At 44.8% G+C, this 24,885-nt stretch overlaps 1 protein-coding gene across 1 annotated transcript in view; it reads left to right on the forward strand.

The window, feature by feature from the left end:
- Positions 1-24,221, forward strand: part of MROH8 (maestro heat like repeat family member 8) — a 77,328-nt gene extending 53,107 nt beyond the window's left edge. The window contains exons 14-24 of the mRNA XM_030826730.1: positions 1,895-2,085; positions 4,439-4,576; positions 4,857-4,971; positions 5,647-5,787; positions 10,188-10,352; positions 11,385-11,540; positions 13,028-13,150; positions 15,129-15,228; positions 16,832-16,897; positions 22,597-22,768; positions 24,032-24,221. Coding sequence (XP_030682590.1) covers positions 1,895-2,085; positions 4,439-4,576; positions 4,857-4,971; positions 5,647-5,787; positions 10,188-10,352; positions 11,385-11,540; positions 13,028-13,150; positions 15,129-15,228; positions 16,832-16,897; positions 22,597-22,745 — 1,344 coding nt within the window. The 3' untranslated portion in view covers positions 22,746-22,768; positions 24,032-24,221. The remainder of the gene's footprint in view (positions 1-1,894; positions 2,086-4,438; positions 4,577-4,856; positions 4,972-5,646; positions 5,788-10,187; positions 10,353-11,384; positions 11,541-13,027; positions 13,151-15,128; positions 15,229-16,831; positions 16,898-22,596; positions 22,769-24,031) is intronic.
- The last annotated feature ends 664 nt before the right edge of the window (positions 24,222-24,885 follow it).

Raw genomic sequence — 24,885 nt, forward strand, 5'->3', positions numbered from 1 at the left:
CTGCACTCCAGCCTGGAAGACAGAGCAAGACTCTGTCTCAAAAAAAAAAAAAAAAAAAAAAAAAAAAAAAAGGGCAGATCTCCCTGAGCAGAGGTTGGCCAACTTTCTATAAAAGACCAGATGGTAAATATATAGTCTCTGTCACATATTCTTTGGATTTTTTTAAACAATCTTTGGATTTTTGGATTTTTTTTAACAATCCTTTTATTAAAAAATGTAAAAACCATTCTTAGCTCATGTCTGTAACAATCTCCCTAAAAATGAACTTTCCAGAAGTCTTTATACATTTATAAACTTTTGGTATATCTGTTTGGTATACTTTTTCATTTTTTCCTTTTAAATACTTTAATTTTTAGAGCAGTTTTAAGTTCACAGAAAAATTGAGCAGAAAGTACAGCATTCCCATAAACCTGCCTCCACACACACACAGCCTGCCCTACTATCAACATTTACTTTTTACTTTATTTTCTCCCCTACCAGTTTATAGTTCAGCTTTCTGTGGTCTAAATTATTGTTATTTTTCTTTTTGAGACAGGGTCTCACTCTGTTGCCCAGGCTGGACTGCAGTGGCATGATCTCAGCTCACTGTAACCTCTTCCTCCTGGGCTGAAGCGATCCTCCCACATCAGCCTCCTGAGTAGCTGGGAATACAGGAGATTGCCACCATGCCTGGCTAATTTTTGTATTTTTTAGTAGAGACAGGGATTCCCCATGTTGCCCAGTCTGGTCTCGAACTCCTGGGCTCAAACAATCCTCCCGCCTTAGCCTCCCGAAATGCTGAGATTACAGACGTGAGCCACCACACCCAGCCTTGTATATGTTTTTAATTGGCCGTTTATATTTCTTTTATGACTTGTTTGTTCATGTCCTGTACACTAGTCCTTCTCAGATTTAATATGCACACAAACCACAATCACTTGGGGATATTATTAAAATGCAGGTTCTCAGCCGGGCGCAGTGGCTTACGCCTGTAATCCTAGCACTTTGGGAGGCCGAGGCAGGTGGATCACGAGGTCAGGAGATGGAGACCATCTTGGCTAACATGGTGAAACCCCGTCTCTGCTAAAAATATGAACAATTAGCCAGGCATGGTGGCGGGCGCCTGTAGTCCCAGCTACTCGGGAGGCTGAGGCGGTAGAATGGCGTGAATCCAGGAGGCGGAGCTTGCAGTGAGCAGAGATCTCACCACTGCACTCCAGCCTGGGTGACAGAGCGAGACTCTGTCTCAAAAACAAAAAAGTAAAAGATAATAATAAAATGCGGGTTCTGATATGGAAGGTCTGGGATGGGGCTTGAAATCCTCCCTGTTTAACCAGCTCCCAGGTGATGACAATGCTACTGGTGTGTGGCCTACCCTTTGAGTAATAAGCCTTCACATTTTTTTACTACTACGTGAGAGCATTTTGTATAGTAAGAACAATATATTGATACAAATACTTCTCCAGGTTGTTGTCATCTAACTCTTTTTTTTGAGACGGAGTCTCGCTCTGTCACTCAAGCTGGAGTGCAATGGCACGATCTCGGCTCACTGCAACCTACACCTCTCAGGTTCAAGCGATTCTCCTGCCTCTGCCTCCCGAGTAGCTGAGATTACAGGCGTGAGCCACCACACCTGGCTAATGTTTTTGTATTTTTAGTAGAGATGGGGTTTCACTCTGTTGACCAAGCTGGTCTCAAACTCCTGACCTAAGGTGATCCACCTGCCTTGGCCTCCCAAAGTTCTGGGATTGCAGACATGAGCCACTGCAGCTGGCCTGTTGTCATCTAACTTTATGATAAATGTTGCCCTGGCTTTATATTTGTATACAGTCAAATATGTTAATAGTTTCCTTCATGACTTCTGTATTTCAAAATGGCAGGTGCTTAGTTCCTCTCTGTGTCTTTTCCACCACAGGCAACAGATGCCCTTTATGAGGTGTTTTTGGGAAACAGGCTTCGAGCAGCTACATTCCGACTCTTTCCTCAGCTTCTCATGACACTGCTCATCCAGATTCATCACAGCATCGGCCTCACCATGTCTGATGTCAACATCCCAAGTGGCCTGTACACAGAACAGGAAGTGCCTTCAGAGGTCACCCCTTTGTGGTACTGCCCATCATTATTTCATTGACATTAAGTAACACGTACTAAGCACTGGGCACTGTGGTGAACACAGGAATAGCCAAGATGTAGTCCCAGCTGGAGGGGAGCTTACAACCTTCAGTCTTCATGAGCCATCAAGATGAAATGCCCAGGAATCATTCTGAGCTTTCATTGGTTATCTTTGGTTTTATTAGTAACAAGGTAAATTTGGCTATGTGGGTTATATCTGGGTTAGCCAAATATGATACTGTGTTAGCCCTTTCCTAATAAATCAAGTAGAGATGGAAACAAAACAGCCTAAACCTACCTCCAAAACTGTACTGATCCACCATGCAGTGATTTCTCCTTTCTGTTTTATTGCATGGAGAGATATTTTTAAGTCCCATTAGAGTCTCAGTAGAAATTTCTTAGTGTTGTTGGTCGAGCACAGTGGCTCATGCCTATAATCCCAGCACTTTGGGAGGCCGAGGCAGGTGGATCACCTGAGGTGAAGAGTTTGAGACCAGCCTGGCCAACATGGTGAAACCCTGTCTCTACTAAAAATACAAAAATTAGCTGGGCGTAGTGGCACATGCCTATAATTCCAGCTACTCAGGAGGCTGAAGCACGAGAATCACTTGAACCTGGGAGGCAGAGATTGCAGTGAGCCGAGATGGTGCTGTTGCACTCCAGCCTGAGCAACAGAGCGAGACTCTGTCTCAAAAAGTAATAATAATAATAATAATAAAGATGTTTCTTAGTGTTGCTACGGTACATGGATTTCTTTCCGAGAAAGTACTATGTGACATATTTAAGAACACCAGACTAAGTCAGTAGACCTGAGTTCTAGTGCAGTTCTCATTCATCCATTCAACTAGTTCTATACCCTGGGCAAATCTATTGTTCTGTGCCTCAGTTTCCTTATCTATAAATGAAAAGATCAGGCAAGGCGATCTCGAAGACCCTTCCAGCTTTATTACTTTGTTTTATTTTTTGAGACAGGGTCTCTGTCTGTCACCCAGGCTGGAGTGCAGTGGCATGATCATGGCTTACTGCAGCCTCAAAATCCTGGGCTCACGTGATCCTCCCACCTCAGCCTCCTGCGTAGCTGAACCACAGTTGCCTGCCACCATGCCCAGCTAATTATTTTCATTTTTTGTAGAGAGGGGGTCTCACTGTGTTGCTCAGGCTCCTTCCAGCTTTAAGATTCTCTGATGCTAGGTCCGGGATAACATTTCAGTAAGTAGCTTTTAAAGGCAGTGGAGGGCCAGGCACAATGGCTCATTCCTGTAATCCCAGCACTTTGGGAGGCCAAGGCAGGAGGATCATTTGAAGCTAGGAGTTTAAGAACAGCCTAGGCAACAGGGCAAGACCCTGTCTCTACAAAAAATTTTTAGGCTGGGTGCAGTGGCCCACATGTGTAATGCCAACACTTTCGGAGGCTGAGGCAGGAGGACTACTTGAGCTCAGGAGTTCAAGACCAGCCTGGGCAACATTGTGAAACCCTGTCTCTAAAAATTAGCCAGGTGTGTTGGCACGCACTTGTGGTCCCAACTGGCAGTGAGCAGAAATCGCGCCACCACACTCCAGCCTGGGAGACAGAGCCAGACCCTGTCTCAAAAAAAATTTTTTTTCTTAAATTATCGGAGCCTGACGGCACATGCCTGTAATCCCAGCTGCTCTGGATGCTGAGGCAGGAAGATCACTTGAGCCCAGGAGCTCAAGGCTGCAGTGAGCCATGATGGCACCCTTGCCCTCCAGCTTAGGTGACAGAACAAGACTCTGTCTCAATAAATAAATAAATAATAAAAACAGTGGAGATAAATCGTGTGGGGTAAATTGTATCTCAGTAAGGCTTTAAAAAAAAAGCAGTATGTGTCTGTTTAGCATCCCAGATCATTTCTTTTATCATAGATTTCCTTCTAAACTCCTGGGGAAATGAGACCTAGTTAGATTTCTTTATGCTGAGATCTTGTGTAAAGGGCCTTACAAGTTATTAGAGCATTAAGACTCTTCTGGTCTCACTACTGCACTTGACTAGTCTTGAAAGTAGGCCGGGCACGGTAGCTCACACCTGTAATTCCAACACTTTGGGAGGCCGAGACAGGCATATCATCTGAGGTCAGGAGTTTGAGACCAGCCTGACCAACATGGTGAAACCCAGTTGCCTGGGCGACAGAGCAAGCCTCTGTCGAAAAAAAAGAAGAAGAAGAAGAAAGTAAAAGAAAAAAGAAAAGAGTCTTTTGGGCAATCTGGAAAGGAGAGATAGTCCAGCAGTTGTCAATGCATGACCCTCCTCAGTGAGAATGGGCTGATCATGTGCTGGTAAGTTGGAGGGACCTGTTCAAATCACCCACACTGTTTTTGTTTGATTTAGCTTTGCCATGCAGGCTACAAAGACTCTCCTCCTCAGAACATCCTGCTTGCAGGAATTCAACATCATGGAAAAGAATAAAGGATGGGTTCTTCTGGGAGGAAAAGATAGCCATCTTGAGGGAGTATTTCTCCTTGCCAAGTAAGGCTTCCTTTTCATGCATACACCCACCTGTTCTAAATCGGCATTGTTTTGGGTATTTATTTCCCTTCTAGTTATCACAGCAACTAAGGTTGAATAACCTCCTTATAAGAGGGTGGGCAAATATCCATAATGCTAGGCAAATTTTTCAGAGGTCCTGGCCCTACCGTATACTATCCTGTAGCTGGGCAAGAACTTCTAGAGGGTCCCCAGCCCTGAGACAATGCCCTCTGGATGGGAGCATTTCTGAGAGTCATTCTGTTGGTGTTGTGTTTTGCAGCGCATTGCTGGAAAGAAATCGGCTCCTTGCACAGAAGGTCACGTACTTATTAGTCCCTCTTCTTAACCGAGGGAATGATAAACATAAACTCACATCTGCAGGCTTTTTTGTGGAGGTAAGACTCATTCTTTAGAAGCTGGATTCAGGAAGCCTATGAAGCAGCAATCCCTGCCTTCCTAGGCTACATCGAGTTAGTGGCATGTTGGGATCTGTTTCAAGAGTGAGATAGAAATAATTTTCAGATTCAAGGCCAGGCGCAGTGGCTCACGCCTGTAATCCCAGCACTTTGGGAGGCTGAAGCGGGCGGATCACCTGAGTTCGGGAGTTCAAAACTAGCCTGGCCAACATGGTGAAACCCCGTCTCTACTAAAAATACAAAACAGTTAGCTGGACATGCTGGCGGGCGCCTGTAATCTCAGCTACTCGGGAGGCTGAGGCATGAGAATCGCTTGAACCTGGGAGGCAGAGGTTGCAGTGAGCCAAGATCGCACCACTGCACTCCAGCCTGGGCAACAGAGCGTGACTCCATCTCAAAAAAACAAAACAAAACAAAACAAACACACAAAAAAGAAAGAATTTTTGGATTCAAGCCTCTCGAAAATCTTCTTTCCACACATGCATAATTCAGTATTCCTTGTGTACCTATAGGGTAAATAAACATCATCCTGTGTATTCTGTATTGTAGAGATTTAAAAGGAAAATATGTACTTTAGCATTGGTGGGAAGGTAGGTCCCCACATGAAAAAGGGCTTAAAGGTCATTTTTTTGGCTGATCTGTGGGTTCTTTCAGCTTCTCCGGAGTCCAGTGGCCAAGAGACTGCCCAGCATATACTCCGTTGCCCGCTTTAAAGACTGGCTACAAGATGGAAATCATCTCTTTAGAATTCTCGGCCTGAGGGGACTGTACAATCTTGTTGGACACCAGGAGATGGTAGGAGGGTCCCCCAGACTGTGGATTCTTTTCTTTTCTTTCTTTCTCTTTCTTTCTGTCTCTTTTTTTCTTCCTCTTTCTTCCTTCCTTTCTTTCCTTTCTTTCTTTCCCTTCTCTCTTTCCTTCCTTTCTTCCTTTCCTTCTCTTTCCTTTCTTTTCTCTCCTTCCTTCCTTCCTTCTTTCTTTCTTTTCTTTTTTTTTTCTCTTTTCGAGATAGGGTCTTGCTTTGTTACCCAGGCTGGAGTTCAGTGACACCATCACTGCGTGCTACAGCTTCAACCTCCCGGGCTCAAGTGATCCTCCCACCTCAGCCTCCTGAGTAGCAGGGACCACAAGTGCATGCCACCATGCCCAGCTGATTTTTAAAATTTTTGTAGAGACAGAGTCTCACTGTGTTGCCAGGGCTGCTCTCGAACTTCTGGGCTCAAGTGATCTGCCCACCTCAGCCTTCCAAAATACTGGGATTACAGGTGTGAGCCACAGCGCCTGGCCCAGACCGCTGATTCCTAAGACACAAATTAATCACCCCAAAATGATACCTAAGAAACTGAAAACAGCTGAGGACAATTGGGTAGCCTGGGGACAGGAGTAGGTGGGAGAGGGTCTTTTTTCCCGCACATCCTTTTGTATCATTTAAAGTTTTATGCCTAAGAAATAGGCAAGTACTGACTATTTAAAAATTAATGAAATTGGCCAGGCATGATGGCTCACGCCTGTAATCACAGCACTTTGGGAGGCCGAGGCGAGTGGATCACGAGGTCAGGAGTTTGAGACCAGCCAGGCCAACATGGTGAAACCCCGTCTCTACCAAAAATACAAAAATTAGCCGGGCATGGTGGCACATGCCTGTAATCCCAGCTTCTCAGTAGGCTGAGGCAGGAGAATCGCATGAACCCGGGAAGCGGAGGTTGCAGTGAGCCGAGATGGCACCACTGCACTCCAGCCTGGGTGACAGAGCAAGACTCCGTCTCCGGGAAAAAAAAAAAAAAAAAGTTAGGCCAGGCACGGTGGCTCACGCTTATAATCCCAGCACTTTGGGGGCCGAGGCGGGTGAATCACCTGAGGTCGAGAGTTCGAGACCAGCCTAACCAACATGGAGAAACCCGATCTCTACTAAAAATACAAAAAAATTAGCCAGGCATGGTGGCACATGCCTGTAATCCCAGCTACTCGGGAGGCTGAGGCAGGAGAATCATTTGAACCCGGGAAGCGGAGGTTGCAGTGAGCTGAGATTGCACTATTGCACTCCAGCCTGGGCAACAAGAGCGAAACTCTGTCTCACAAAAAAAAGAAAAAAAAAGTTAATGGAATTAAATGAAATAAATAAAAAGTCCAAATTTTATATATTCATAATAGTTGATAGCTGCAATTTGCAGGGGAGATATACTCATTATCACAACCTGGACAGCATTTAGGTATTGTTTTATGCCTTGTACCATGTTGCCCCATGGAGTAGATTGAAAAGACCATTGATATGCTCCCAAGATGCTTGTCATCTAAAAAAAAGATCACCGACATTCATGTTGGAAGAAAGCTCATCTTCCATAGGCCTTGTGAGAAAACTAAGCCTAAGCCAGAAGACATGAGGAATTTCTGAAGCTTCAGTTTTGTCACTGGAATTCTATTTCTTTTTTTTCTTTTTGGTTTTTTGTTTTGTTTTGTTTTTTTGAGACAGGGACTCTCTTTGTCACTCAGGCTAGAGTGCAGTGGCACAATCTCGGCTCACCGCAACTTCTGCCTCCTGGCTTCAAGTGATTCTCCAAGTCTCCAAGTCCCAGCTTTCCAAATACCTGGGACTACAGGCATCTGCCACTACGCCTGGCTAATTTTTGTATGTTTTAGTAGGGACAGGGTTTCACCATGTTGGCCAGGCTGGTCTCGAACTCCTGACCTCAAGTGATCTGCCTGCCTCACCCTTCCAAAGTGCTGGGATTACAGGTGTGAGCCACCACAGGTGGCCTGGAGTTCTATTTTATTTATTTATTTATTTTTACTTCTTTTTTTTTTTTTTTTTCTGAGACAGAGTCTGGCTCTGTCACCCAGGCTGGAGTGCAGTGGCACAATCTCAGCTCACTGCAATCTCTGCCTCCCGGGTTCATGCCATTCTCCTGCCTAATTTTTTGTATTTTTAGTAGAGACGGGGTTTCATGTGTTAGCCAGGATGGTCTTGATCTCCTGACCTCATGATCTGCCCGCCTCGGCCTCCCAAAGTGCTGGGATTACAGGCGTGAGCCACCACACCCGGCCTATTTTTACTTTTTTAATTTTTTTAGAGACAGGGTCTTGCTCTGTTGCCCAGGCTAGAGAACAGTGGCATGATCATGGCTCACTGCAGCCTTGAACTCCTGGCCTTAAGCAGTCCTCTTACCTCAGCCTCCAGAGTAGCTGGGGTTACAGGCACGAGCCACTTCACCAAATATCTTATTTAAAAATATTTGGGACCAGGTGCAGTGGCTCGTGCCTGTAATCCCAGCACTTCGGGAGACCAAGGCGAGCAGATCACCTGAAGTCAGGAGTTTGAGACCAACCTGGCCAATGTAGTGAAACCCCATCTCTACTAAAAATGCAAAAATTAGCCATGGTGGCATGTGCCTGTAGTCCCAGCTTCTTGGGAGGCTGAGGCAGAAGAATTGCTTAAACCCGTGAGGCAGAGGTTGTAGTGAGCCAAGATTGCACCACTGCACTGCAGCCTGAAAGACAGAGTGACATCCTGTCTCAAAAAAAAAAAAAAAAAAAAGTATTTCTGAAGCAAAAATGACAAATGTCAGTGTATGTTAATTCTGGTTGATTGGATACATTAATATCTATTGCTTTATTCTACTTACTTTTTCTTTTTTTTTAAACTGGCTTCCTAACTTGTGTTTATATTCTACTTACTTTTCCATGTCTATGTTTAAACTTTACAACCCTGAGACTGCTTCCTTTCAGTAGTTTCAGAAGAGCAGAATCCCCATTCAGAATGAGAAGAACCCTTAAGTCCTTGGTCAAATTCTGCTTGAATTCCTGCCAGGGGATCCATTTTCACACTGCTATAAAGATACTCCCTGAGCCTGGGTAATTTATAAACAAAGGAGGTTTACTAGACTCACAATTCTGCATGGCTAGGGAGGCCTCAGGAAACTTACAATCATGGTGGAAGGCAAAGGGGAAGCAGGTACATTTTCACAATGGCAGAGCAGGAGAGAGATAGAAAGCAGAGGAAACTGCCACTTTTATTTTATTTTATTTTTGTTTTTTTTGAGATTGAGTCTCGCTGTGTCACCTAGGGTGGAGTGCAGTGGTGCGATCTCGGCTGATTGCAACCTCTGCCATCCGAGTTCAAGCTATAGCAATTCTCCTGCCTCAGCCTCCTGAGTAGCTGGGACTACAGGCAGGCACCACCATGCCAGGCTTTTGTGTGTTTGTTTGTTTGTTTGTTTGTTTGTTTGTTTGTTTTTTGAGACAGAGTTTTGCTCTTGTTACCCAGGCTGGAGTGCAATGGTGCGATCTCAGCTCACTGCAACCTCCGCCTCCCGGGTTCAAGCGATTCTCCTGCCTCAGCCTCCCAAACAGCTGGGATTACAGGTATGTGCTACCATGCCTGGCTAATTTTTGTATTTTTAGTAGAGACAGGGTTTTGCCATGTTGGTCAGGGTGGGCTCGAACTCCTGACCTCAGGTGATCCACCCGCCTCGGCCTCCCAAAGTGCTGGGATTACAGGCGTGAGCCACTGTGCCCAGCCTAATTTTTGTATTTTTAGTGGAGGTGGGGTTTCGCCATCTTGGCCAGGCTGGTCTCAAACTCCTGACCTCGAGTGATTCACCTGCCTCCGCCTCCCAAAGTGCTGGGATTACAGGCATGAGCCACCGCACCCAGCCAAAACTGCCATTTTAAAACCATCAGATCTCCTGAGAGCTCCCTTACTATCATGAGAACAGCATGGGGGAAACCGCCCTCATGATCCAATCACTTCCCACCAAGTCTCTCCCTCTACTTGTGGGAATTACAATTCGAGATGAGATTTAGGTGGGGACACAGAGCCAAACCATATCAGGATCTTTGAGCCTCTGTTTGGATACCTTGTGTGTTTGGGAGCTCACCGTGGCCTGAGCTACCTGTTCCACTTTCCCTTGTTAGCAGAGCTCTTCCTTACAGTGAGCCCAAGCCCATAGCCCTAGACCTTCCTTGCCTGGTCCCACTTTTGCCCTTGAGGCAACTCAAAGCAGCTCTGCCCCTCTTCTATAGATCAGACCTGCCAGTACTGAGAGAGGGCCATCATATCCCCTCTTCTCCCTTCTGGATCTGCCAGCCCTAACAAAAATCAGTGAGCACTAGGTACTGAGTAAAGATGCGGAGCACCCCCTTTGGTACCAGGTGACGTGATTTGGAGAAAAGGTGTTGTGCTCCCTTTGGCCACGCAGAGAGAAGACATCAAGAGCCTGTTGCCATACATTGTAGACAGCTTGCATGAAACTGATAAGAAGATCATTCTGTCAGCCATCCAGATACTCCTGCAACTTGTTAGAACAATGGATTTCACTACCCTGGCTGCCATCATGAGGACCCTGTTCTCCTTATTTGGTGATGTAAGACAGTCAGAGAGGAGAGACTTTCCTAGGAGGAGGGTAATGGGCATAACAGCAAACAGAAGTTGGTATAGTAATAAATACACTCTACTTGGTATAGGACTTTTACTTTCAGAGCATTTCAAACCTCCTCTCTTAAGACCCTTCTAGGTAACCTGTGACTTTGATAGGGCAGATGTTACTGTTTTTCAGGTTTAACCAAAAAAAAAAAAAAAAAAAAAAACTGAACATAGAAACTTGCTAAGGTACTACCCTGCTTTGTGATGGGGAAGGGGAAAACATTGTCTTTGCCTTCAAGAACTATTAGAACTGGGTCAAGATGGTGGATGATACTTATGTCCCTGTCCCAAATCCCATATATTTCTCAAGAGGAAATGCATGGAGCACAATGACTAGCATCCTTGGAAGAGTAAAACATACCAAGGCTGGGATTTCGAATTTCAGCAAAACAGCCTGTGTGAATGGTTCCTGCCTGTACCAGGCACAAGGTTTGCTGACTACAGGTGAGACTATGTGCATCTCTCACTTGTAGAGAGAGAAAACAAGTAGTGCCAAAGCGGCAAGTCTTACTGTGTCCATATAGAGAGAGAGAGGAGGAGGGAGATGGAGGCTTGCTCTGTTGCCCAGGCTGGAGTGCAGTGGCGTGATCTGGGCCCACTGCAACCTCCACCTCCTGGGTTCAAGCGATTCTCCTGCCTCAGCCTCCCGAGTAGCTGGGACTACAGGCATGCGCCACCACGCCCGGCTAATTTTTGTATTTTTAGTGGAGATGGGGTTTCCCCATATTGGCCAGGCTGGTCTTGAACTCCTGACCTCAAGTGATCTGCCCGCCTCAGCCTCCCAAAGTGCTGGGATTACAGGCATGAGCCACTGCGCCTGGCCTGTGTCCACGTATATTTTATTTCTTGCCCTCAGCTACATACAGCTAAATAGCCTCATGTCAGGACTGGCTTTTCAACCCCTCCCAAGTTGTTACAAGCTAAGCATGCACACATTCAGTGAATTGCTTCCCTTTGCCTACTCCCTTCCTAGGTGAGATCTGACGTTCATTGTTTCTCCATGACTCTCTTTGGAGCCGCCGTAAAGTCTGTAAAAAACCCAGATAAGAAGAGTATAGACAACCAAGTCCTGGACAGCTTGGTCCCACTACTTCTGTATTCTCAGGATGAAAATGATGCAGTAGCTGAGGTAAGGCCTACTGTCGGCGTCTCTCATCCCTCAAACTTCAAATCCAGAGCCAACTCTGCAAAGAAAAGAAGCATTCATATACTCGTATAGATAGATAGACAGACAGACAGACAGACATATATATTTTTGAGACAGGGTCTCTGTTGCCCAGGCTGGAGTACAGTGGTGCGATCTCAGCTCACTGCAACCTCCACCTCCTGGGTTCAAGCAATTCTTCTGCCTCAGCCTCCCGAGTAGCTGCGATTACAGCTGCCCACTACCATGCCTGGCTAATTTTTGTATTTTTAGTAGAGATGGGGTTCCGCCATGTTGGCCAGGCTGGTCTCGAACTCCTGACCTCAAGTGATCCACCTGCTTGGCCTCCCAAAGAGCTGGGATTATAGGCATGAGCCACCGTGCCTGGCCTGACATTTCAATTTTTCATGATTATAGTGCTGCAATTATTTTACCTGTTTCCTTGTGCACGCATATGAGAGTTTCTTGAGGGCATAAACCCTAAAGTAGAATCTCTAGGTATCTTTAACTTTTTATTAGATATTTATAAATCACTAAACATAGTGGCTGAAGTAATTTATATGCCCATCAGTAGCCAAAGGAATTCTTATGGCCCAAACATCTGGTGGACCTGAGATAAAATACTGGCTTGGAGATTCATCAGAGGTGTTGCATGGTGTATGGGTGGCATTCTGAGAACAATGAACTAGAAAAGAGACCCACTTGCTAAATTTTGCTCAAGGATGTGGATCAGGAAGAGATCAGTCCCCTAGAGTTCCTTCCTTCCAACCCAGAGATGCCACAAGGACAGAAGTCAGGGGCTACACTTCCTTTGTAGAGTGACAGAAAAATGGCATAGGAACAGTAAGTGGAGGTGGGAGCTTCATCTCTAGCGCACAGGGTAATGGGAATTCCTGCCCAAATCTGTGGTCTAGGGATTACATCTGCAAGCTGTCACTTTTGCCCAACACCAGTGGTTTCTACATCCTCCCCAGAACCCTAGGGTTTTTGTGGATTCCACGTAAGGACTATTTGGAGAAGTTGGAGGAGGAGGGCAGGATTCTAGTTCCTTTCCGCCCTTCTGCTCTCTTTTATCAGCTTTTCATATTGCACGTTAGTACTAGTTTTATCAAAGAAAGATTACCTCTGTTTAAAAATGAGGCTGGGCACGGTGGTTCATGCCTGTATTCCCAGCACTTTGGGAGGCCAGGGTGGGTGGATCACCCGAGGCCAGGAGTTCAAGACCAGCCTGGCTAACATGGCAAAACCCCGTCTCTACTAAAAATACAAAAATTAACCGGGTGTGGTGATGGGCGCCTGTAATCCCAGCTACTCAGGAGGCTGAGGGAAGAGAATTGCTTGAACCCGGGAGGTGGAGGTCGCAGTGAGCCAAGATGGCACCGCTGTAGTCCAGCCTGAGAGACAGTGTGAGATTCCATCTCAAAAAAATAAAAATGTTTGAAAATGCTGGTCTGTGATCATCTTTTTCACAGGAGAGCAGGCGAGTCCTAACTATATGTGCCCAGTTCCTGAAGTGGAAGCTGCCCCAAGAAGTGTACTCCAAAGATCCCTGGCACATCAAACCTACTGAAGCAGGAACAATCTGCAGATTCTTTGTATGTGAGCAATAATGGCTTTGTTAGCTCTTTAACACACTGAGAGACCTATTTTCTTCTGACACACTATTTAATGACAGAACATGGCATACAAGAAACATTTCCCATTTCTTTTCACATCAGCAGTTGGTATCTATGACTTGTTTTTTATTGTGGATTTATGTTTCTATAGTTCCCTCCTAACTGAGTCACAAATTTAGTTTTGATTGCCACCCTTAGTCACGAAAAGACTGGTGGACTCTTAGGAGCCCTTCTAACATGGGTCAGAAGCTACAAGGTCAGGTTGATGCTGAAAAAGTTACTTATGGACTGAATTGAAATGGAGTTATATATTGCTTTTATAACTATCTTGAATCCTTTCCTTGACTAGAACGGATTGTTTTACTATCCATCAGAGCATGTCCAGGGAGTCCCAAGCAAGGGTTGCCATGCTGTGTGGCCATGCAGCATGATGGCAGCATGCTACTGGTTCTGCCAGGACCCAGATGATGTCATTTCTCTTCATGAACTCCACGGAGGCTACTGTGGCTGATCTCAGGGTCAAGCTTGAGCCTGGGCTGCCTCAGGAAGCCCATCCATGGTTTTCTAGAAGCTGATCCTAGAACCACCTAGCAGACCCTAGGACTGACTATTCCCAGGAATCTTCCGTATGTATCACCTCTTTAGGACCCACAGAAGCTTTCTGTGATCGGACTTGCAGTGCCCTTGTGTCGGGGTTTCCATTAGGGATTATCTGTCTGATCTGCACCCAAACCTATAGCTGATACACTGATGACAGTATTTACAGAAGGAAATTTGGTGCTGTCAACTACAAGTTGTCCATGTTAATTAAGCCATAAGTTCTATCAAAATAAATTCCTATTTTCCCCCTCCTATTTTTTTTTTTTTTTTTTTTTTTGAGACAAGAGTCTCAGTTGCCCAGGCCTCAGCCTCCCGAGTAGCTGGGATTACAGGCTCACACCACCATGTCTGGCTAAGTTTTGTATTTTTTAGTAGAGCTGGGGTTTTGCCACATTGGCCAGGCTGGTCCAGAACTCCTGACCTCAGGTGATCCACTCAGCTCGACCTCCCAAAGTGTTGGGATTACAAGCATAAGCCACCACGCCCAGTCTCCCCCTCCTATTCTTGAGGTGCCGGTCCTTATAAAAGATCCACTGAGAGGTGCCTTCCTTCACCTAAAAGCCATGACAGGCCATAGAGAACCCAAGGATTAAAACTTCCTGAGGGGGCTGGGTGCGGTGGCTCACGCCTGTAATCCCAGCACTTTGGGAGGCCGAGGCAGGTGGATCACAAGGTCAGGAGCTCGAGACCAGCCTGGCCAATATGGTGAAACCCCGTCTCTACCAAAAATACAAAAAAAAAATTAGCCAGACTTTGGGGCAGGAACCTATAGTCCCAGCTACTTGGGAGGCTGATGCAGGAGAATCGCTTGAACCCAGGAGGTGAGAGTTGTGGTGAGCCAAGACCGTGCCACTGCACTCCAGCCTGGGCGACAGAGCAAGGCTCCTTCTGAAAAAACAAAAACAAAAACAAACTTCCTGAGGGGAGCCTGCAAGCTAGCAAAGGAGATAGAACCTCGATGTAAAAAAGTGCGTGCCAGGAGAGGAGTACCTGCAAAATGCTCAGAGCAGGGTTAGGACAGGCAGGCAAGCAGTCAGGGATAAGCTCATAGGGAGGCAGAACTCAAGGTGGAGCTTAAAGAACAAAGACTTAGATACACAGAAGCCAAGATGGCTTTAGAAACATTACAGGCACAATATATGGCATGAGTGGGTGCAAGCAAGGGGCATTTACAGGATTTAGAATAACTTGGTCTAGGGGCTTGTTATTCTGGTATAATACTCATTCAGCAACTGTAGTTATTTCAAACACTACTGTACTCTCTCTGATAGAGTCTCTGACCCCAGGAACTATGGTAAGGCTGATCAAAAGAGTGCTGCTGCTTCATTGCTTTATACTTACTTTTTTCCCCACTTAGGAAAAAAAGTGCAAGGGGAAAATTAACATCCTAGAACAAACACTGACGTACTTCAGGAACCCAAAACTTGCCATCAGAAGATCAGCAGTCTTGTTTGTAGGTACAAAGAAAGTCCTTTCATTCCTACAGTCACTTTTGTCCTGTACTTTCCCAAATTGTGTTGTCAAGCATCCCTTCTTTTTTTCTTTTCTGAGACGGAGTCTCGCTCTGTTACCCAGGCTGGAGTACAGTGGCGCCATCTCGGCTCACTGCAAGCTCCGCCTCCCGGGTTCTTGCCATTTTCCTGCCTCAGCCTCCCGAGTAGCTGGGACTACAGGTGCTCGCCATCACGCCCGGCTGAATTTTTTTGTATTTTTAATAGAGATAGGGTTTCACCGTGTTAGCCAGGATGGTCTTGATCTCCTGACCTTGTGATCTGCCTGCCTCGGCCTCCCAAAGTGCTGGGATTACAGACGTGAGCCACGGTGCCTGGCCCTCTTTCTTTTTTCTTTTTTTTTTTTTTGAAACTGAGTTTCACTCTTGCTGCCCAGGCTAGAGTGCAGTGGCATGATCTCGGCTCACTGCCACCTCCACCTTCCAGGTTCACGTGATTGTCCTGCCTCAGCCTCCTGAGTAGCTGGGATTACAGGCGCCTGCCACCACACCTGACTAATTTTTGTATGTTTGTGTTTTTTTTTTGTTTTTTTTTTTTTTTTTTTGAGAGAAGTCTTGCTCTTGTCCCCCAGATTTGAATGCAATGGCTTGATCTCAGCTCACTGCAACCTCTGCCTCCCGGGTTCAGATTCTCCTGCCTCTGCCTCCCAAGTAGCTGGGATTAAGTCACCTGCCACCACGCCCTGCTAATTTTTGTATTTTTTAGTAGAGATGGGGTTTCACCGTGTTGGCCAGGCTGGTCTTGAACTCCTGACCTCAGGTGATCCGCCCGCCTTGGCCTCCCAAAGTGCTGGGATTACAGGCGTGAGCCACCACGCCCGGCCTAATTTTTGTATTTTTAGTAATGATGGGGTTTCATCATGTCAGCCAGGCTAGTCTCGAACTCCTGACCTCAGGTGATCCACCCGCCTCAGCCTCCAAAAGTGCTGGGATTACAAGCGTAAGCCACCGTGCCCAGTCAGTATCTCTATTTTTATGTATGTATGGTGTGGGAGTTTTATGTGTGTGGGCGGGGGTGGTGGTTTGAGACAAGGTCTCACTTTGTTGCCCAAGTTGAAGCACAGTGGCACCATCATGGCTTGCTGCAGCCTCAACATCCTGGGCTCAAGTGATCCTCCTACCTCCCTCAGCCTCTTGAGTAGCTGGGACTATAGGCATGTGCCACCATGCCCAGCTAATTTTTTTTTTTTTTTAAGAGACAAGGTCTTGCTACATTGCCCAGGCTGGTCTTAAACTCCTGGGTTCAAGCAGTCTTCCTGCCTCAGCCTCCCAAAGTGCTGGGATTACAGGCATTAGTCACCATACCCGGCTGTGAGTCACTGCACCCGGCCAAGTATCCCCATTCTTTATGAAGATGACCTTGGAAAAAGGGGCTCTGTTACCTATAGGTAACTACCAGGCACCTGGAAGCCCAGTTTTTGGCATCTGCCTAATTATCAGAAGGCCAATTCTGCCAGCTGCTTAGATGTCTTAATGATAAAAACTTTTAGATATTCATTTCCAAGAGCAAAAGCCAGATCACAGACTCACTGACTTTATCCTGCCTTTAGGCCTTTTATCAAAGTACATGGATCACAGCGAGCTCAGGAGGATGGGTACTGACTGGATAGAGGATGGTAAGTGATAACAGTCCTTGAATTTGGGGTGTACCCATATTTTGGAAGGTATCTGAGGCAGCCACTGTGGGAAGGCTTTATAGCAGAGCTGAGACCCTGAGATCTAGAAAACCTGGTTTTTGTAGCAGGAATCCTGCTGGTGATTTCAGCTGAATGACAGTCCCATCCCAGTCCAGTTTCCCCTTTAGGAAAGGACATGACCCTATTTGTCTGGAAACTGGCTTTGATGAGTCTCGGAGACAGTTCCTGAGCCTTGTCTGTCAGCAAATAAGGCATTACCTAGAAATACTATCTTAGTAAATTATGATGATTCCTCACAAGTACCACAGAGATGACTGCAGTACTATTTTCTATAAGCCGTTGTCCTGTAACTTAGGTAGGACTTGGTAATAGAGATGTTTTATAGTCACATTTTTCTGTAATTTTTTTCTTTAATGTTTTTCTTTCAAATCTCCTATTCTGAGAAACAGGCATCCTTTTTTTTTTTTTTCTTTCGAGACAGAGTCTTGCTCTGTCGCACAGTCTGGAGTCCAGTGGCCTGATACCGGGTCACTGCAACCTCCACCTCCCAGGTTCAAGTGATTCTTCTGCCTCAGCCTCCCGAGTAGCTGGGATTACAGGCATGCACCACCATGCCCTGCTAATTTTTGTATTTTTAGTAGAAACGGGGTTTCACCATATTGGTCAGGCTGGTCTTGAACTCTTAGCCTCAGGTGATCCACCCACCTCGGCCTCCCAAAGTGCTGGGATTACAGGCATGAGCCACCACGCCCAGCCAAAACAGGCATTCTTTATTCCCACTAAGAAGTAGTCCTACCATTAGAAAATGCCATATGATGCTGTCTTACAATCCAAAATTATTACTTGCAGAATCTAATCAAAATCCTAGCAATTCATTACTTATAAAATAAAAACATAACGGTGAAACAGCTAGGAGCTAAAGCTTATTTAAGAAAGATCATGCCACTTTTCTCTAAGGTCTCCCACTTCCTCACAGACATCAGAAGCAAAAGAAAGGAGGCTGGGTGCAATGGCTCACACCTGTAATTCCAGCACTTAGGGAGGCCGAGGTGGGAGGATTACTTGAGCCCAGGAGTTCAAGACCAGCCTGGGCAACACAGTGAAACCTCATCTCTCCCTATATATGTGTGTGTGTGTGTGTGTGTGTGTGTGTATATATATATATATATATATATTTTTTTTTTTTTTTTTTTTTTTTTTGAGATGGAGTCTTGCTCTGTCGCCAAGGTTGAAATGCAGTGGCGCGATCTTGGCTCACTGCAGCCTCCGCCTCCTGGTTTCAAGAGATTCTCGTGCCTCAGTCTCCCAAGTAGCTGGGATTACAGGTGCCTGCCACCACGCCTGGCTAATTTTTGTATTTTTAGTAGAGACGGGTTTCACCATGCTGGCCAGGCAGGCTGTTCTCGAACTCCTTACCTCAGGTGATCCACCCGCCTCAGCCTCCCAAAGTGCCAGGATTGCAGGCATGAGCCACCGCACCTGGCCTCTATTAAAAAAAAAAAAAAATTAGTCGGCATGGTGGTGTGCGCCTGTGGTTCCAGCTACTCAGGAGGCCAAGGTGGGAACATCGTGGAGGTCAAGGCTTCAGTGAGCCAAGATTGCACCACTGCACTCCAGCCTGGGTGACAGAGTAAGACTCCGTCAAAAAAAAAAAAAAAAAAGAAAGAAAGAAAGAAGAAAAGAACAGAAAGTAAGACAGAAGCCATGTAGATTATTCCAAGGGATAGGATCCTACATGGCTGATTCTGTTCAAATAAAAGGAAATTATTTTCTAATCTAAATGGGGGACGAAACTTCCTTTTCCATTCAAAAGTTATCTATATGAAAGATTGAGAAAATATATATAATTATGTGCATATAGATTAGAATGAAGCATATGTGATTGACATTTCATGTTCTGTGGAACATGGCCGGGTGTGGTGGCTCATGCCTGTAATCCCAGCACTTTGGGAGGCCGAGGCAGATGGATCACCTTAGGTCAGAAGTTCAAGACCAGCCTGGCTAACATGGTGAAATCCCGTCTCTACTAAACATACAAAATTAGCCAGGTGTGATGGCGCATCCCTGTAGTCCCAGCTACTCGGGAGGCAGAAGCAGGAGAATCACATGAACCTGGGAGGCGAAGTTTGCAGTGAGCCAAGATGCGACAGGGCGAGCCTTCATCTCAAAAAGTAATAAATAAATAAATAAATAAATGTTCTGTGGAACATGTAGACAGACCTCAATGCAAGAAGTGAAAGAAACTACAAACTAGTGAAGTGTTACATTTTGGAAGCAAACAAGATGAATTTAAAGGCAAAACACTGCTTAATAAATATAAAGCTCCAAATTATGAAGAGATCTTGAGCGTTTTTGAGACCTTGGAGAATTATACATAAAAAAAGAGAACCTGGCCTGGCACAGTGGCTCATGCCTGTACTCCCAGCACTTTGGGAGGCTGAGAGGGTAGATCACCTGAGGCCAGGAGTTCAAGACCAGCCTGGCCAACATGGCGAAACCCCGTCTCTACTAAAAATACAAAAATTAGCTGGGCATATTGGCATGCACCTGTAATCCCAGCTACTCAGGAGGCTGAGACACGAGAATTGCTTGAACCCGGGAGGCAGAGCCAAGAACGTGACACTGCACTCCAGCCTGAGCAACAGAGCAAGACTCTGTCTCAAAAAATAAATTAATAGAATAAAATAAAAATAAAATAAAAAAGAGAACCTTTTCTAAGTATGATACCAAAGGCATATCCATAAAATAAAAGAATGGTAGATTTGTCTACATAAAAATTTTAAAAACCAACTTTGAAAAAGAGAGAAATAGTTAAAAGTGAAATGCAAACAATAATATGAAGGGCAATATTTGCAACATGATAAAGGGTTAATACCCTTAAATCAAATTGGAAATCCTCAAAAGAAAAGTGGCAAACAATATGAATAAGCGGTTCATAGAATAATTACAAATGGCCAATAAATAGATGAAAAATATTTGATATTACTAGTAATCAGAGGTTTGCAAAATAAATCATGATGAGATGACAGTATGCGTTTTTCTGTCGAAATGGCAAAGATTACCAATTAATAAACTTTGGGCCGGGCACAATGGCTCATGTCTGTAATCCCAGCAGTTTGGGAGGCCCAGGTGGGTGGATTACCTGAGGTCAGGAGTTTGAGACCAACCTGGCCAACGTGGTGAAACCCCGTATCTACTAAAAATACAAAAATTAGCCAGGTGTGATTCAAGGAGAATTGCTTGAACCTGGGAGAAAGAGGTTGCAGTGAGCCGAGATTGCGCCACTGCACTCCAGCCTGGCTGGGTGACAGAGTGAGACTTCGTCTCAAAAGAAAAAAAAAGAGAAAAGAAATTCTCCTGCCTCCGCCTCCTGAGTAGCTGGGATTACAGGCACCATGTCCGGCTATTTTTTGTATTTTTAGTAGAGGGGGGGGTCACCATGTTGGTCAGGCTGGTCTCAAACTCCTGACCTTGTGATCTGCCCGCCTTGGCCTCCCAAAGTCCTGGGATTACAGGTGTAAGCCACCGTGCCCAGCCTGACATCAATTCTTATTTAGGAATTTACTCTATGAAAATAAGCAGAAATAGTTACAGGAATGTCCATTTATTGTTATTTAGAATAACAAAAGTGGGAAATAATCTAGATTGGAACCAATAGATAATTAAAGAAATTATAGCATATTCATGTTGTAGAATTATATACAGGTTGAGCATCCCTAATCAAAAAAATCCAAAATCTGAAATGTTCTCCAACCCGAAACTTCTTGAGTGTTAACGTGACACCACAATGGGAAAATTCCATACCTGACCTACCTCATAAGACAAAACACAATCAAGCCAGTTGTGGTGGCTCACACCTGTAATCCTAGCACTTTGGGAGGCCAAGGCAGGCGGATCACCTGAGGTCAGGAATTCAAGACCAGCCTGGCCAACATGGTGAAGCCCTGTCTCTACTAAAAATACAAAAATTAGCCAGGCGTAGTGGCACACACCTGTAATCCCAGCTACTCAGGAGCCTGAGGCAGGAGAATCACTTGAACCCAGGAGACAGAGGTTGCAGTGAGCCAAGATCTGTCACTCTGGGTGACACAGTGAGACTTTAAAACACGCGCGCGCACACACACACAGTCAAAACTTTGTTTCATGCACAAAACTATTTAAAATATTGTATAAAATTACCTTCAGGCTATATGTATAAGGTGTATATGGAACATAAATGAATTTTGTGTTTAGATTTCAGTCCCATCCCCAAAATATCGCATTATGTATATGCAAGTCTTCCAAAATCCAAAACGATCTAATTTCCAAAACACTTCTGCTCCCAAACATTTTGAATACGGGATCCTCAACCTGAATAGCCATGAAACATATTATAGAATAATTTTTATTTTATTTATGTACTTATTTATTTTGAAACAGGATCTCACTCTGTTGCCCAGGCTGGAATGCAGTGGCACGATCTCAGTTCATTGCAACCTCCACCTCCTAGGCTGAAGGGATCCTCCCACCTCAGTCTCCCAAGTAGCTGGGACTACAGGCATAAGCCACCACGCCTGGCTAATGTTTCATTTTTTGATATTTTGTAAGCATAGGGTTTTGCCATGTTGCCCAGGCTGGTTTTGAACTCCTAGGCTCAAGTGATCCACCTCCGTAGGCTTCCCAAAGTGCTGCAACTACAGGCATGAGCTACTGTGCCTGGCCTAGAATAATTTTTAAATGACTCAGATGAATGATGATGTGGTATCATTAAATAAAACCAGCATTTGCAATTCCTCGGTCATATGGTTCCATTTGGACAAAAAATAAAAGCATATGTATGTAAATATAAATGTATGGAAAAAAGACCAGAAAGATATATATTGAAAATAACAGTAGTTATCGCTAGGTGGTAGGATTATGGGTGACTTTTCTTCTTGTGCTTACATGTAATGTCTAAATTTTCTGCACAATGAACATGTATTTCTTTTGCAATAAGAAAACATAAAAACTGCTAGGCGCGGTGACTCACACCTGTAATCCCAGCACTTTGGGAGGCCAAGGTGGGTGGATCAGTTGAGGTCAGGAGTTTGAGACCAGCCTGGCCAACATGGTGAAACTCCATTTCTATTAAAAATACAAAAATTAGCTGGCCATGGTGGTGGGCACCTTTAATCCTAGCTACTCCGAAGGCTGAGGCAGGAGAATCACTTGAACCTGGGAGGTGGAGGTTGCAGTGAGCCGAGATCGCATCACTGCACTCCAGCCTGGGCGACAGAAGGAGATTTCATCTCAAAAAAAAAAAAAAAAAATAGAAAAGAAAAAGAAAAGAAAGAAAACATTAAAAACTAAAAGATTTTTTTTTTAATTAAAAGAGGATAATGATGTAAGAGTTACTGCTAGGACCAACACAGGAACTTAGATATTAACATTAGACATGGCTTGGGAGGTCCAGATCATTTGACTTTAGAAAGACTACTTGGAATGTGATTATTGCAGAGGAGTGACATGTTTGGCAACTCAGAAACCAGTAGGTTTTGTAGATCAAAATTGAAATCAATTCACTGATATATAAACTTTTAGACAGTTGGACCTGTAATCTAAGCTGCTATGGGCATGTAAGCTTTTTGCTATCTAGACCTTCATTCATTTCCATAGATCTCAGGGGCTTTTACCTCCAACCTGTGTTTGCCTACCGCTAGATCTGAGAGACCTGCTGTGTGACCCTGAGCCCTCGCTGTGCATCATCGCTTCCCAGACTCTGTTAATAGTCCAGATGGCGAGGACCGAACCAAAACCTAAACAGAGAGTGAACTGGTTGCAGAAGCTCATGGGCAGGTCCTCTGCCTAGAAACACAAGGCAAGCAACATCAGGTAAAAACCAATCCTTTCAGAAACCACAGAAGCCACTGATGCCAGCCCCCTTTTTTCAGACTTAAAACAATGCCAGCATGAAGCCACCTCTACCCATTTAATTACCTCCAACATGTCTTTTGCTTTCAAAACCTTAAAGAAGATATAGAGGAGGGCAGTTCTTAGTTTAAAATTGCAGATATAATTTAAAAATCTACAGAGTTTTTGGCCGGGCATGGTGCCTCACGCCTATAATTGCAGCACTTTGGGGCACCGAGGCAGGCAGATCACTTGAGGTAAGGGTTCGAGACCAGCCTGGCCAACATGATGAAACCCTGTCTCTACTTAAAATACAAAAATTAGCCAGGCATGGTGGCAGGCACCTGTAATCCCAGGTACTTGGGAGGCTGAGGCAGGAGAATTGCTTGAACCCAGGAGGCAGAGGTTGCAATGAGCCAAGGTCGCGCCACTGCGTTCCAGCCTGGGCAACAGAGTAAGACTCTGTCTCAAAAAAAAAAAAAGGTTCACATCTTTTTTTTTTTTTGTCTTTTAGAGATAGGGTCTCCCTCTGTCACCCAGGTTCGAGTGCAGTGGCATGATCATAACTCACTAACCTCGAAGTCCTGGCCTCCTGCCTCAGCCTACTAAGTAGCTGGAACTACAGGTACACATAACCATACCTGCTAATGGTACGCCCTTCACGCTGTTCTCTCCATCTCAGAAAATAAGATAGCCCTTAACTGCTACAAACAGTTCTTTGTCAAATGGGAAAGGCAAAACAGAAACAAGAGCTAACATAGGTGATGTTAGGATTTGCCTATATGGACATCTTCTGCCTCCATTTAAATCATAAACTGGATTTTATATTGCACATGCTATCTCACCAAATATCAGCACAATTATTTGCTCTGTAAATAGAGCTATATTTGGAATAGGCAAAATAATACAGTGGAAATATTATGAAGTTTGGAGTGTGCACATCTGGGATCAAATGCCAGCATTATAGCTGACTTTCTGGAAACATTAAAAAAATAATTAATTTCTCATCTGCAGGTTCATGTAAAAAATGGAGACAGCGTTTTCTAATTAAAGGCTTGTTGGAAAGAGTAAATGAAAGAGTGTATGTAAGAGGTATTACACAGATTGAGCACAGAGTACATATTTAGTGATTGTTAATTCCCCTTCCTCCCCTTGTACTGGACTCACACCAGGGACTGACAGCTAGAGATGAATAAGCTAATTTTTTTTTTTTTTTTTTTTTTTTTTTTTTTTTTTTTTTTGTAGAGACAGAATCTTGCTATGTTGTGTGGCAAGCTAGTCTTGGACTCATGGCCTCAAGTCGTCCTCCTGTGTCAGCCTCCCAATGTGCTGGCATTACAAGCATGTACCACTGCACGCAGCAGAATTCCAGTCTTGAGAAACAGGTCAAGGACATCTTCAAAAGAGATTCTAAATAAATGTTAATGTTACAATGGTAGTATGTCTGCTTAATTGACAACAATATTAAGAATAAAATAACTTTTTTTTTTTTTTTTGAGATAGGGTCTCACTCATTCACCCAGGCTGGAGTGCAGTGGCACGATGATGGCTCACTGCAACCTCGGCCTCCTGGGCTTAAGTGATCCTCCCCACTGAGCCTCCCGAGTAACTGGGACAACAGGTGTGCACCGCCATGCCCAGCTAATTTTTTGTACTTTTGGTAGAGATGGGGTTTTGCCATGTTGCCGAGGATAGTCTCAAACTCCTGAGTTTAGGTAATCTGCCCACCTTGGCCTCCCAAGTGCTGGGATTACAGACTTGAGCTACCATGCCTGGCCAACAATCCATCCTTATAGTTTCATATTTAATGATGTATTTTTGTGAAATCCTTTATGGCCCTGTCTTCTTCGTTTTCCTTTCCCTTAAAAACCTCCAAGCGGCCAGGTGCAGTGGCTCATGCCTATAATCCCAGCACTTTGAGAGGCTGAGGCAGGCAGATCATGAGGTCAGGAGTTTGAGACCAACCTGACCAACATAGTGAAACCCTGTCTCTACTAAAAATGCAAATACCCGGGCATGGTGTCATGTGCCTGTAGTCTCACCTACTCAGGAGGCTAAGGCAGAAGAATCACTTGAATCCAGGAGGCGGAGGTTGCAGT

Source organism: Nomascus leucogenys, chromosome 13 (assembly GCF_006542625.1).
Source record: "Nomascus leucogenys isolate Asia chromosome 13, Asia_NLE_v1, whole genome shotgun sequence".
NCBI lineage: Eukaryota > Metazoa > Chordata > Mammalia > Primates > Hylobatidae > Nomascus > Nomascus leucogenys.